The 15,006-nt window shown below is 40.0% G+C and overlaps 2 protein-coding genes across 2 annotated transcripts; one reads left to right on the top strand and one right to left on the bottom strand.

The window, feature by feature from the left end:
* Nucleotides 1-5,644: 5,644 nt before the first annotated feature.
* Nucleotides 5,645-7,939, bottom strand: LOC137739804 (inactive LRR receptor-like serine/threonine-protein kinase BIR2). Its single transcript, XM_068479519.1, has one exon. The coding sequence runs from the start codon at nt 7,686-7,688 to the stop codon at nt 5,883-5,885; it is 1,806 nt and encodes a 601-aa protein (XP_068335620.1). The 5' UTR covers nt 7,689-7,939; the 3' UTR covers nt 5,645-5,882.
* Nucleotides 7,940-9,528: 1,589 nt separating this feature from the next.
* Nucleotides 9,529-13,715, top strand: LOC137740299 (uncharacterized). Its single transcript, XM_068480159.1, has 4 exons — nt 9,529-9,641; nt 9,781-9,957; nt 10,927-12,609; nt 13,112-13,715. The coding sequence occupies exons 1-4, from the start codon at nt 9,624-9,626 to the stop codon at nt 13,142-13,144; spliced, it is 1,911 nt and encodes a 636-aa protein (XP_068336260.1). The 5' UTR covers nt 9,529-9,623; the 3' UTR covers nt 13,145-13,715.
* The last annotated feature ends 1,291 nt before the right edge of the window (nt 13,716-15,006 follow it).

The raw sequence follows: 15,006 nt of genomic DNA, 5'->3' as shown, positions 1-15,006 counted from the left end.
TTTGTGATACATCGTTTATCATATATTCATGTGACCGACTGATGTCGAGTAGTGTTGCAACTGATTAGGGGACAGATATACCTTATAGTCCTCTAATGAATCGATTGCATTAAAGTAATTGCATACTTGATGGCTTAATTGATAGTTCTAAAGCATTTAGCTTCTTTTTGGTGGGACTTTTAAAACCTGTTTGGAGATTTCACCTCATTTTGAGGGCATATTTGGAAAATTGTCTAGTCGACTAAGACTGGTACATTATCAAGTCCAGAATACATTGATCTGAAACTTAGTGCCAATCCAATTTGCTATTGTCTTTATTTGAATGAAAAGTAGCATATGACCTTACTTTTTATTGTTAATTATTTCTACTTTATTACAGACAAGCATATGTTGAGATCCTTACGAAGCAAGGAAACTCTCAACCGTAGCCAAAGTTTTAGCCTGACGCATTTCTGTTTATTAGTATTATTATTATTATAAATATCATTTAGTTTCTGTTGTTTGGGTGAAGTCGTTTATATAATGTGGATGAGGGCGTTAGGGTTTAGTTTAATTCAGTTCAGAAATCAGGGGGTAGCTTGTTCTCTGGAGCCAAGTATTCATCATAGGTGGGGAGGGAGGAGCTCGTGGGAAGCTAGTGTATAGGGTAGCTGACTCAAAGGTGTATAACCAGCGTGGGTTGCGTGGGACCAAATACAGGGGGTCCCGCTCTGTTGTGGGGAGGGTCGGACAGGTTACGTGGTCCAGCAATTGAATCCTAGAATTTTCCGGTAGGGAGGGGAACAAACAAACAAGTAAAGAGGGGGTTCCAACTTCCTCAGTCCCGAATGTTATATGATAGGGTAGCTCCAGGCTCTATGTCTTTTAGAAACTTGGGAGTACGCAAGGATTAGGAGGACAGTGAGGTCCCCTATTAGCTGCATGAAAATACACAAACCAAAGCAGAGAAAGAGGGCATAAATGGACCCGTTCAACACAGAAAAGGAATAATGAACTTTTCTGTTTATTATTATCCATTTATTCTCTCTCTCTCTCTCTCTCTCACTCACAGAAATACCTCTCATAGAGCACCTTCCTGTATGAGCCTTTAAATAGAACCAACAACTCTACCCGCCAAGGTAAAGATCACCTAATCATTTGTTCAATTCTGTTCTTCTTTTTGCTCTCTCTCTCTCTCTCTCTCTCTCTCTCTGTTTTCTGTTTGTGCTTGCTTTTCTGAGAGTTCATCTTTGTACTCTCGCCACAAGCATTGGTCTTTGGGTACATTCTTTATCTTGGTTTCAAATGACCGGCCATTAGGCTTGGTGGAAAAGCCAGTAGGTAAAACTTAAAGCCGGAGGGGGCTGAGGAGAGATATATACATGGCAAGTGGCAGGAAGGTTTTAAGAGCTATGTTTGGAGCTCTTCTGCTTTTGGGTGTCTTCTGGTTTTTCCTTGCTGGAATTCTTGTAAACCGCAGTGCCGAAAAACCAGCTGTTACAGTTTCATCCACCGAAATCTTCAAGCATTGGAAGTTGGTTGGAAGAGAGAAGCATGCTGTTGTCTGGGATTCCACCTTTATTTACGTGAGCAAAAGAAGAGTGCCAAATGGACCCGATCCCATTCATAACAGGTACTTATATTTTCCTTTATCAAATTTTACTAGTATATTTCTCCGTAGCACTATAATTTACTGTTGCATACTTAAAAGCTGCTTAATTATGAGGGAGGGGACATGCATACTGAGACAGAAGAGAGAGACTTCCCTACACCCCAGATCAATAATACAACGCAATGTGAGGAATTTAAAACTCGTGGCATTGTATCATTGGTCTGGGACGCTAAAATGGCATCCCTGGGTGTAGGTAAGTCCTTTCCTACAGAAAGATCCAAAAGAAAGAAAACCAATATAGAGAAAAGCCAAATCACAGTAATTGGAAAGAGAATATATTGTTTCCATAAATTTCATTTCATATATTCGGTCTCTGGGTTTTCGGAGACGCGACCGTGAACTTTCTTTACCTACAAGTGGCTCACTGGCTTTGGTATCATCCTGAAATATTGGTTTTTTTTTATTTTTGGTTTTGGGGAGAGGGGGGGGGGGGGGGGGGGGGGGGGCGGGGGGGGTTGGTGTTGTAAAAAGAAATGCATCCCTGTTTCTTTCTTTGTTTGTTGGTATATTTTATATGGAAATTGAGGATTGTCTCCCTCTTTATTTAAAGCTTCTTTATATACCAAGCTTTCTCTTATTTTTATAAGGAACGCGTATAAAGGCCTTGGAGAAAGAACTTGACAACTTTTTGTTGTGGGAGGGAACATAAAGAACTAGCTTCTCCTTTTTCTTTTGATAGTTTTGTTAATATATTTACAGTGTCGATCTACTCTTTTTGCCCCATATGAATTCGAGATTAAAATTGGGGTATTAATTTTAATCTTAGGAAGGCTTGGTGCAAAACCGAGCGCATTGGCATAGTATTAAACTCTTCATAATCGGCATGTTTTCCCAATTTCCATACCATTTGCTTGCCTCATCTTTTTAGTGCTTTCTTTTTTGTGTATACAGGAGAGTAGTGAAGACTAGACAACCACCTACGCGAGCCTAGACGTGCGGAGTTTTGAAGCATCAGAACTTGGCAGCAGGCATGTACAATAAGTTAATTATATATCTGCATTCTGCATTTTTTACCCTTCAGTTAGTTATCATTTTCCCCGCCCGTAGGAATTAGGACTTGTGGAGTGATTAGTTACTAGATTTTTTTCGGAGAAGAATGAGCTTAAGCTCACTAGTTTGATCGATTTCCAAGTTCCGAGCATTGTTGCAGACTCACGGTAAAGTTGTTCGTGGGCATGGAAAGAAGCCAAAGCTTTATCTCAAACAAACTATACACGTTCAAGAATCTTGAGAAAGATAGGAACAACTTTTGAAATGTATCTCGATGGTATTTGCTTAAAATGTTTTGGAGACAAGTTTACGGAGTGGATTTTGCTTTTGTATTGAAAAAAACAGACCAAGTAGATATACTATAAGAAAATTGGAACACAGCCCGAGGAAAATCCTATTCTGGTTCCACACGATGTGAGAGTTAGCCTGTCGGTCCTCCGTACAATATATGTTGATGTCACTCGTGAATATCTCACTCATCATGTGATCTGGCACTGTACGTATTGGAGTATTGGAGAGGAGTGGGCTTGTAACTTGTATGACTCATTCATCATTCCCCTCTCTCCTCTTTCTTCAAGTGGCTTTTGTTGTTTGTGTTTCCCAAGTAAAGCAGTTCCCTCTCAATAAAGGTAAGAATCCTTGAATAGTGTTTGTGATAATGTTGCCGTTTCATTTTAATTTTAATTTTAATTTTTCCAAATTCATGTTTAAAAAGAAAAAAGTTGAACGCATGGGGCCTAACTTATTTAAGAGCGTTTATCGGTGCATCTGATATTTATCGGTGCATCTGATATTTGGGCTTCGAATCGAATCCCCTCCTTTAGCTTCGATTGTATCCAAAAAAGGTGGGTAGAACATAAAGCATAACCCACCAATGAAAATTAAAAAAAAAAATGATTTAAAAAAGAAAAGGGAAAAAAGAGAAAGTAGAAAGAAACGCATCGAGTTGAATTCAAAGTTAAGAGATGATGAATATGCAAAGTGAATAATCGACTACCTCTGGGGATCTCGTAGCTAGAGCCGACGGGTCGTGTAATCCACGTCACTTGTTCAAATCCTATGGTTCCAGAGGAGAGAGGATCCTTACCGGATTTTTTTTGTAAGGTATCTGAGAATCTTTCAATTACATCCGTTTATCTTATATTAGGTATTGTTTATATTCAATTTTAAATAAAAATTTACATTGATTTCTGATCGCAAAATATACGATGAATGATTGTGATTGGAGGATTCTTAGGATCCTCACAAAGAGGATCTGACAAGGATCCTCCTGGCTATTAGTCTATTCCACTTGTCACCTCATACAAACCAAGAGTTCGAATCTCTGTCTATTAAAAACGGTCTCGATTACTCTGTTCGTTGGTTCCGGACTGCGAGATCCAAAGAGGATTTGAATTGCAAAAGTGAAAACGAAGGAGCTAAAAAATGTGGAATTTTGCTTTAACTTTTGCTTCCTTTTGTCGTTTGATTTTGATTGATTAGAGAGAGGGAGAAGGAAGACTGGGTCCAAAGTCTCTTTTGCTTGTTGCATGGGACACAGATTCCCCTCCCGTGCAGTGCCCGTTCCCTTCCCTTTGCTTTGCTTTAAAGAATCAAGGCAGTAAAAAGAAGATTTTTTCCCCTCAAACTATTCCACTCAAATTAACACTACTTAGACAGACAAAACTAACGACATTGTTTGCACTCTTTCAAATATAGAGGTGGGGGCATTTACTATTGCAAGTAAGATCCACCTGTATTAAAGAATCGTTAATATAATCAGTTTTGTACGGCTAAATAACCGTACTTGTAATAAACATACACAAAAGTGGTAATGGCACTATGCATGACAAATCTTGCAGGATTGTTGCTGGATGTGAGGGTTGGTCGTTCGGTTATATAGTGTCGATCGACCAGTTACTCACATCTAGCCAAGCACTCGAGAATTAGTAGTGATGGCATTGGTCAATTAGAAAGTATAATGGCCCAACTCATCTCATGCTACCATTTGTCAATGATGAAAGTTGAAATCAAGGTGGTGCCGTGCTGAATGTGGTGATAGTAGCAGTGGCCTAAGTCTACGGATTAGACTTGGACTGCCTGCCGCACACAATTTAAATTCTTAGTGGTATGAAAGGATCGGATTAGACTACTGTATTCAGTGCCTCAGACTATTTCTTTCCCACTGTGTTTTGTGATTCCAGCTGTTGTATAACTACACTTAACACCTCTATTTCTAACCTTGTAAGTTCGGGGGCATGAACGATTTTTCTACGAGTTTCTATCGCTGCTTAACAAGAAAGAACTAGCATATCCCGGTTGTGTGCAACATGTACAGCCGGGTTCTTCTCCTGCTCGATGCTGATCTACCTAAATAATTGTACGGAAACCATCAATCTACAAACCCCATGTTGCTCCTGTACCAGTTGGCATTTAAAGTGATGTATAAGAACTCGGAAGTGGATACCAATTGGTAATGCGTTACCACTTCGGATATTTTCATCACTGAATCCAGCTCCTAATGAGCATGTCTAAACAAGAGGCTCGGTCTGTATCGAATGGGTCCAGCTGCACTGTTTCTTTGGTTCTAGCCTAGCACCCAGGTCGGCATCAGTTCTATGAGTTGTAGTTCAGGCCTCCAAGCTATCCGCAACTCTTTTTGCGAATACATAAATTGATCATCAACAGTCTTTAAGAGTGAAAACAAAATCTTGTTTAAATCATGAACACAGTTAATATGCAAAGGAGGTCGTAAGAAGTTGAACACAGTAGAATCAGCACGCGACGCAAAATCTTGTTTAAATCTGAACAACGAGAATGTGAAGGTCACAGTAGTCTATCGAGTCCAGCACGATTCAGATAAACTTAGACGTTCTGAAATATTTTCGTTGTGTCAAGCAGTAAAAGAAACAGATTGAGCAGATAAAATGCAAGGATTTAACTGTTTGCATATAATATATTACACTGGAACTTCCATTTTTCGATCTTTAATTCCAACTTTCTATGGCGAAAAACTGGAAAGCATATTGCAAACATCACTGGATTTATAACAAATAGTTTCGTGGGATGCAGGACCTTAGGATGTTTATTGTATTATACAGCTAACTAAAAAATAGGGAAAAACCGGCTAATTGAAATAGAGATCACATCGTACCATAGTACCATTTACATATATGAACCTTATAATAAAACTTACCTCAATACGGAATTCTGTAACCATTTGTCATCTCTCTCCTCTTTGATTCGAGTTTACGCTGAATCCTTATTCAGTATCTGGCTTGCGAAAGAGCAATGGAAACTCGTCGTCTTGTTCCCTGAAACTGTGTTCTTTGCTCATACTCTTCAATGCATGGTAAACCTGGTACATAGACCACCTGTCCTTAGGCCGAGAAATCACACAACTACTAGCAATCTTCAGAAACTGCAAAATTTCCTCGTCATGCCCTTTTCCGATGAGAGCTTTATCGATGGCATCCTTGGTTCGACCAGAATTATATAGATGATTCACCCAATCCACAACATTGCCCTTATAACCTTCATCAGCCGTGCTGACTTCGAGAGGCTTTTGCCCGGTCGCCAGCTCCAGAAGCACAATTCCAAGTCCATAAACGTCCCCCTTCAGTGAAGCAACCAGAGTACTCGGATACTCTGGAGCTACATAACCGAGCTCTCCCAAGTCTCCGTTGACGAAACTGCTCTCCTTAGGATCAGAAGCCGTGAGCGTTGCCAATCCAAAATCCATTATCCTAGCATCAAAATCCTCGTCGAGGAGGATCACATTGGAGCATATGTTCTGATGCATAATCGGAGGTTGGCAACCGTGGTGAAGCCAAGCAAGTCCCCTGGCAGCACCCAAACCGATCCTAAACCTAGTCGGCCAATCCAATCCCTCACCACTTCCGTGCAACAACGAATGCAAAGTCCCACTCGACAAGTACTTATACACCAAAAGCTTTTCCTCCTCCACAATGCAGAAACCCAAAAGGGGGGTCAAATTCGGATGCCTAAGCTGTCCTAACCGGTTCATCTCCAACCGGAACTGCTTCTCAGCGAGCTTACAAGCACTAAGCCGCTTAATGGCCAGCGCCGACCCATCAGGCAGCAGGGCCTTGTAAGTAGTCCCCGTCCTAGTCGAAATGATCTCATTTTCGGGGCTAAAATTATTGGTAGCCGCCATCAAGTCCGCCAACTTAACCTTCACAAGTGGCTTCTGAAACAAGGAAACTTGAGTAAGCCTATGAGCCCTCAACTTTTCAGCCCAATCTTCCCTCGCAACACCAAAGCCTCCCGTCCTCCGCTGCTTACTCAGCCTCAAATGGTACCACCACCACAGCCCCAAAGCCGCCAGCAAAGACGCAGCCGCGCCAAAAACTCCGGCAGCAATTATAATAGCAAGACTCTTTTTGCTCAAGCCACCACACTTGGACCCGAGAGGCCCGCCGCAAAGCCCGCTGTTCCCGGCAAAATCCGCCTTATCAAAATCGTCGAGAAACGAGGGGATAGCTCCCTTCAACTTATTATTCGCCACCGAAAACCTCTTAAGCCTACCCAAGCTAGAGAATTCATAGGGAATCGGACCCGTAAGCCTATTATCTGAAAGGATCAGATTGTTCAGATACTTACAGTGCTGGAGGCCCGGCGGGATCGGGCCGGAGAAGTCGTTCCCGGACAAATCCAGGGTCACCAAAAAGGGCAACCAATCGCAAATATCCGGCGGAATCGACCCGGAAATATCGTTGCTGCCGAGATCCAGACTCGTGAGGCTGCCGCAGTACTCTATCTCCTTGGGAACCGCGCCGGTGAGCTCCATCTCTCGGAGCTCCAGTTTGACGATCCGATTCTCCTTATCGTTCCAGCAGGTGACGCCGACGAACTTGCAGACGACTCCTACGGTGGTGTTCCCGAAATCCCAAGACGCCAGCTTCTCGAGCGGATCATGCAGCGACTGCTTCAGCCCAAGAAGGCACCTCAAGTCGTCTTCGACCACGGCGGCGTAAGAGCAGAAATGGGTGCTCACACAGCTCAAAAACAACACCGGAATCCAAATCCTGGCTGTACGGGAATCCATATCCGGCCAATTCAGCAGGTAACAGATTGTGGGTTCTGCTCCTTGAGGTCTGAAATGCTCAAAGGTCCGGACTTTTTAGTCAAATTTGCGCGTAATCTGTGGGGAAGAAGAAGGTAGGCTTGTAGAGAAAGCGAGGGCCATTGACTTCTCTGCGCCCTGTCTGAAAGTCGGAAATTACCAATTTACCACTACATTCCAGGTAAATAGTGGCATGGAAAATTTAGGGTTGAATTGGACGAATCTCTGCGAAATGTGTGACTGAAAATTGAGTGTTGAAAATTCTGATAAAGTTTTAATCTTGGTTTAGTTGGCAGGTGTTTAATTTAATTAACTTTAATTGAGGGATTATTTGATCAAAAGGGGCTGCCTACTAAACTACATAATGAACCGAATATGATACTTCTTTCAATTATTTAACTAACTTCCAATTAGTTTCTAATTAATGTGTGTGTTTATTCTTCTGTATTGATTTGTCCTTTAGTGCCCAGCCAATCAGGGTTTGGGAATATGCATCATTGACTTTGACTGCCACTAGCTTGTAGATTGAGAGATATTTTTCAAGAAAACTAATAAAAAAGTTTAAAAATTTTGAGTTTTAACGGTAAGGATAAAATAAAGGGTAAAGTGAATGGTATCAAGATTGAGTTTTTAGTGTAAAAATATGGTTTATCATTAAAATAAACAGTACCGAAAACATTTAGTTAAAGTTCCCTATTTTTTAATGTGTTCGGAATATGAGCACATACTTTGGACATTGTTTAGAATGACACTTAAAAAAAATTTATATTATGACATTCAGTGTCTTAGGCCGTGTTCTCGATGCATTTAGATTTTTTTTTCATTGATAGGATGGAATTTATCTTAGTATCTCTCCATTTGTCAAATTTGTTTCCCTTCTATTTTGGTCATATCTTTATTTTTGTTTCATGTGTTTTTTTTCAGTCAAATGACATTCAGTGTCTTAGGCCGTGTTCTCGACGCATTGAAATTTTTTTTCATTGATAGGATGGAATTTATCTTAGTATCGCTCCATTTGTCAAATTTGTTTCCCTTCTATTTTGGTCATATCTTTATTTTTGTTTCATGTGCTTTTTTTCAGTCAAATTTGTTTCATATTATAACTACTTGCATTTATTTTATTCTTATTTCGTTTACCGTTGATATCATATATGTATACATCGATAATGTGTTAGCCCTTTGCATTCTTATCCATACAAATTGAATTACTCTACCAAATTATCTTGTAAAACAAAAACTAATATCAAGCTATTGAAATTATTATGTAATATTGACAATATCGTGAAAATATCACCGACATAAGAAGAAATTGACTTACTCTCAATCTCGGTGTCAATATTCGGAAAAAAGAAGAAGATTTTATTGGCCGAAACTAATACGTGCGCTTACATTTCTTTATTAACTTTTAACATTCAAGAAATAAAAACATTTAAAGTAAGATAATCCTAATTCATAATTTCACACTCTTTCGATCGAAGATCTCGAAAACAAATTTGGCGATATCTAACCGACTCCTATCGTATGAATGCGAGTTGAACCTTTCCTGGCGCAAAATATACTTTGACATCAAGCCCAATAAATAACAAAAACGAGGCCCAATAGAAGCCCAGTAACACTCCAGCGGAGACGTGACCTTGACCGCGCGTTTACAGAAGAACCGCGACCCGCGTCGTATTAAACTGTCGGAAACAGCTTTATGCCATCAGTGGGCCCCACAATTTTCCCTCCTCGCGCGCCTAAACGGGTGAAATGACCAAACTAACCCCCAAGACCTAACTGACAGGGGCACACGCAATACAGGCACAGCTTAACAAGTAACAACCGAAAACCTCCCTCCTTCTCTCTCTCTCTCTCTCTCTCTCTCTCTCTCGCCTACTCTTTCACTACTCTCACTAGTTAGTTGGCCCCCAAGAGAAAATGGACGACGAGGCGCAGGTGAAATTCCCAACCACCTTCCACCACTACTGGCGGCGCCGCCGCCATCGCCACCTCAAATTTCAAATATTTTCATCTTATATTGTAAAATCCGGTGCTGATTTACTTTGGTTTGTGGGTGATGATGATGATGATGCAGAAAATGGAGGCTCTGAAGAAGGCGTACGCGGAGATAATTCTGAACACGGCGAAAGAGGCGGCGGCGAGAGTAATGGCATCGGAGCGCAAGGCTCTCCGGTACCAGCACGATCTGCAATTTACGAAAGACGAGGCGCTTCGCTTGCTTTGCCGCTTAAAGCAAATGCTCGATTCCAAGGTTTGCTTCTTTCTTTTTATTCTTTTTTTTTTCCCTTCTGAATTTTGCATCCTTGAAGTTTAAAGTTTTTTTTTTTTTACTAGTTTTGATGATCGGATTCCTGTTCTTGGTTGGAAAGAGGGGTTTTTTTTTATTTGTCAAAACCAAATGGAATCATCAATCTTGAATCTTTGTGATTTTGTTTCGATGGAATGTGAATGTGTTGGAATTCTGGAGGTTGTAATTGCGATTCGTTTTCGCGAAAGAAGCCATTTTCTGTTCTATTGAACTTAGATGATGCTTCACTTTCGAATTGGGTGTGTAGACATCGAAATTTTGGTGAACATTTATTTCGAAATTGGGTGTCTTTTTGTGTGCTGTAAAAGCAGTTTTCTATTTCCAAAAGTGAAGGCTCTTTGTTAATCTTTAGGTATACTGAACTTTGACGAGATGGAAGGTAGCAATTGAAGAATCTTTGTAATCTAATTTGCATGGAACGTGAGTGTTTTGATTTGAGAGTAATTGCAATTCGTTGCTATGAAAAAGCCTTTTTCGGGTATTTTTAACTTTGAAGAAGCTTCACGTTTCAAAAAGCAAGAAATCCCTTTGCATCTTCTGTTCAAGCAATTAAATTTTCCAAAAAGCTAGATAGCATTTCCCAAGTGCTAACTACTTGTTCGACTGTCAACGTCGTCGTTTAGGAGTAAGCTCTTTGTTGATGTTTAATCAATCTACACATTTTGAAACTCCTGTGATGCATCCATTATGCCTTGTCTAAATTTGCAGGGTTTACTCCTTGTGATGTTTGGTCGTTTATACTTGCGTCGTCTGGTATTGCTTGAAGGTTCTATAGATTCTCAATGTAATATACCCACGTGCAAATTGAGTGATGCAAGAGTTTTATGTATATCTTATGGAATTTATACTGATCACTCACTCATTGTATTTACTATAAGTACTCTTACTTAGTGGACATTTCAATTGACGCAGACAAGTGAAGCGGAGATAACTTCTTTGAGCCAACAAAGAAAGATTGAAGAGCTTGAAGCGCAGCTCCAAGAGGCGGAGGATATCATAACTGATCTGAGATCAGAGTTGAAACAAGTATGGAGTGAATTGGAGAGGGTAAATAACAACCAAGTGAAGCCTTTGGACGAACAAATGACGATTGAAGATGCATCATTTTCCTACAATCCGATACCTGAGCCCATCATACTATCTTCTTTAGCTTCAGAACATGAAACTATTCCAACTTCTGGCCTGAAGAACATCGAAGTAAATAGAGGTATTGAGCATAAGTGCTGTAATGAAATGAAACGAAGTGTTTCTGATTTGGATAAATTTTTTGCACCTGACTCTGACCTTGCCTCAATAATCATGAGACCCAAGGAGCCTGAGCTGCTCAGAAATGGATGCACACAGAGAATTCGTGCTTTTGAAAGAAACTTACTTGATGATAAACCGCTGCCTTCTGGATATGTAGACAATAGCATTTGCCATGAGAAGAATGAGTTGGTCATCAAAGCAAATGACAAGGAGGAAGAAAAGTGTGATTCACCCTCTTTTAGCGACAACAGTGTGGAAGTAGTTAATGGCCCATCTTTGGAAGAGACCAAAAGGAATGCCAAAGTGCACACATTACGAAGAAGGCAGACTGGATTTGGGAAAGCCAAAACCTCGGGCCGATATCGTCCTAGTGAGCTCATGAAATCTCACCAACAAACCTCTGTTCCTTCTCGTTGTAGAGTATATTCAGTCAATGGAAATGATAGTTCTCAAAAAGAAGCTTGCATCCTGCCCTCTATCGAGACCAAGAATGTAGACATGAAAGGAACTTCCAGTGGGTTGGAAGAAAGTTTGCAGCATAGTAGCTGCTATTTCATGGACAGAGTTAAGAATATTCCGAAGGGAAAAAGAAAAAGGAAAATGAAAAGTAAGGATGACATTACAACCTCACTCACGACTACTGATCAGCCATCTTCTGTTCTGTCCCGCTGCAGGACTTTTGCGTATTTACTTTATGGTGGTGTGAAATCTTGGGAAGATCAACCAATCACAACTGAAAATGCGGCTAAGATGAAGCCATTGCCCCGTCTGGATCCTGGGTTGAGATTAATGAGAAATGATGTGGATCCTATATCAGGGTCAGCTAGTGTCACGGTGAGCATGAAGGGGATGAATAAATCTGGAACTGTCCAGGATGCAGCAGACAAGGACATGGAGTTGATAGATGTGCCTGTGTTGATGACGGAAAGTGATGGTATTGAGAATTCAGAGGCCCCGAGTTCTGAACTCGACCTTTGTTCTGTTGATGTATCACTAATGAACTCCGAGTTAAAAACTGTCAAAGTGTCATTGATGAATTCTGAACTAGAACATGTGAATGCATCATCGATGAAATCTGAATTAAAAGATGCAAGTGCATTATTGATGAGTTCTGAATTAAAAGACGTGAGAGCATCAGAACAATCAAATGGATCTCCTAGTCATGTGGACAACAGCAGACTTCTCAAGTACACTTTCCAGAGGAAGCGCAAGAATTCCTCAAGGAACCCTGGTGAAGAGATCACTGCTAAGAGGAGGATGGAAGAGAAAGAATGTGTTGCACAACAGCCACAAACGACAGATGAATTATCCAGGGACAGCCGGCGACTGGCTCAGGTTGCTCGACAGGTTGGTTGCCAACAATCCTTTTCTTCATTCCAAATTTGAATTGAAAACTGAGATAACTTGACCTTATTTTTCACATCCGTGAATTGTATTAGCACACCAAGGGCTAAGGTCACTGTGCACTGTGTTTGGGAAAAGTTTACTTAGGTTGGGGAGGAAAGTAGGTCAATTAGGCAACCATGAATCATGAAATGTGTTACAATTCACGCATATTTGTTAAATTTCAGAGAGCAAAACAAATACAATTGGATATTGTAATGTTCCATTGAAACTCGGGATCTTTGGTTGAAATGACCTGAAGTATATTGTAGAGCTTTAATCCCCAGGGCGAGAACTTAGCTGAATACGGGAACTTAGCTGCTGTTGCCTCCAAACTTATTTATGCTTTGATATGTGGTTTGTCTGTGAAATCTTTATTTTTGGGGACTACACTCTATAATCTATATGCTTGTTAAATTACTGCTACGGGGTCATTGATCTCTCTTAATCTTTCATTTGTTGGCAGCTCATATCATTGTCTGGGAAGAGATGGGATTAAGAACCACGATCAGAGGTAGTTTTCGAAGGATGTTTTTTGACAAAAATTTGACAGACAATTGGCTGCATAGCATCAGGGGAGAAAGAGGGAAAGAGAGAGAGGGGGCAAGAGAGATTTATAAAATCTGCAGTAATGTCCGTTAATTCTCAGTTTTTCAATACTATTTTTACAAATCCAATTCCTCTCAAAACTTCTTCCAAGATGCCTCCAAACATTTATCGTCTGTGATTTTCAGTAAGCATATTGCAAGCTGACGCTTAGAATCTTTTGGATCTCATTCTCGTAGCACAGGAAGCTGCTCGAACAAGTCATCATGTGAGTTAGATCAGTTTGGGTAAAGATAGTGTGTCCGCCTGCTTGCATCCGATTCAATCCCCTCGGAAAATTAGAGCAGTTTAGAATGATAACCACTTCAGTGTCTAGTTTTTGAAAGTTTGGGCCATTTCTTGTTTACTTGATTCTTTTTTCTTCTGTTTTGGTCCGCAGAGGGTTCAATCTAAAAACCGATGCAATTCGCTACCAAATGTCTGCCCACAGCTTAACGAGCTGATTTTTGCATTTCAGCCCGGTTTGGTTTTAGATGGTTCATGTTTTTTTTTATTTTTTTTTATGTCCAGACCAAATCAGGTTCAGATTGAGCGGTTTGGTTGGTTGGACCATATTAACGCCCACACTTGTGTTTGAATGTACTTTTAAAAACACGCGACAATATCAAGACTGAATATTGATTGGACCAGAGATTCTTGTGGACCTGTAGATTGAAATCTCTTCTTTCTATGAAAATTTGAAAAAACGCAGGAACCCAAAAGAACCAAAAGAATGATTCTCTGGTGCTGACAGCTGCTGCCGCTGGCGGCGGTGATGATGGCGGTGGTGGTGATGTATATTACGGTGCGATGTGGGGTCGTTTTTTTTATGATGAAGCAAACAGGCGTGCTTTTTCGACCTTCACGTTTTATAATTTCGTTGCCCCTCCTTTACGCGGCAAGGCCCGCTTTTCCGAGTTCCAACTTCCGATTCGTGTAAAAAGGCATGTGCCTTTCCTTACTACTTCTCTAGAATTTCGCCTAACCTAAGCTTTAATTAACTTAAATCAAACTAGTATTTGCCTACCCACTTTGTGTGTATGGACATATTTTTTTAGAAAATCAGAAGGAGAGAGAGAGAGAGAGAGAATGTGGGAGGAGTCAGAGGTTTTTTGTTTTTTTGTTTTTTTTTAATATTTGAGATATTTTAACATCACCTGTAAATGAGGTTTCAATAAAAAACAGTAATGTTTGAACAAGTGAAATTACATTATTATCCATTATTTTTTTTATGTGATAAAATGCTAATTTGTCTTTTCACCTTTTCTTAATTGACAAAGAGAGTTTTATTAACTAGTAGAGATAATTTTCTTCCATTTTCATACAAGCAAGGAGAAGATCGACCTTGATAATCCCAAAAGTAATGACTTTTGTTTTGGCAGGCTGGAATTTAATCCAGCGCCAAAATTAAGAGAATTTTTTTTCGTTTAACAGAATACTTTGTCACACAATCTCATTCATTACTTTAAATTATGTAACGGGTGAGATGGAGTGATGAACATATTTGATTACGTGTAAGAATGTCTTAAAAACCAAATATAAAAAAACTTGCATGGTTAAATCTAAAGTCGAGAAATTGTCCAGAATATATTTGACAACACTCATATTGAACATATATTAAGAGAATTTAGCAAGCTAAGTTTCCAAAGTCAAGAAAACATTTGAGTGTAATTGAGGATATCCTCTATCATACTTACTCCTCACGTAACAGAGAAACAGGAGAAAAACTTATATGAAACGTGTTCACCGTTACGTGGAGTCATTTATCCAATAATA

The sequence above is a fragment of the Pyrus communis genome, chromosome 7 (genome assembly GCF_963583255.1).
Source record: "Pyrus communis chromosome 7, drPyrComm1.1, whole genome shotgun sequence".
Taxonomy (NCBI): Eukaryota; Viridiplantae; Streptophyta; class Magnoliopsida; order Rosales; family Rosaceae; genus Pyrus; species Pyrus communis.
This window is presented reverse-complemented; position numbering and strand designations above follow the sequence as displayed.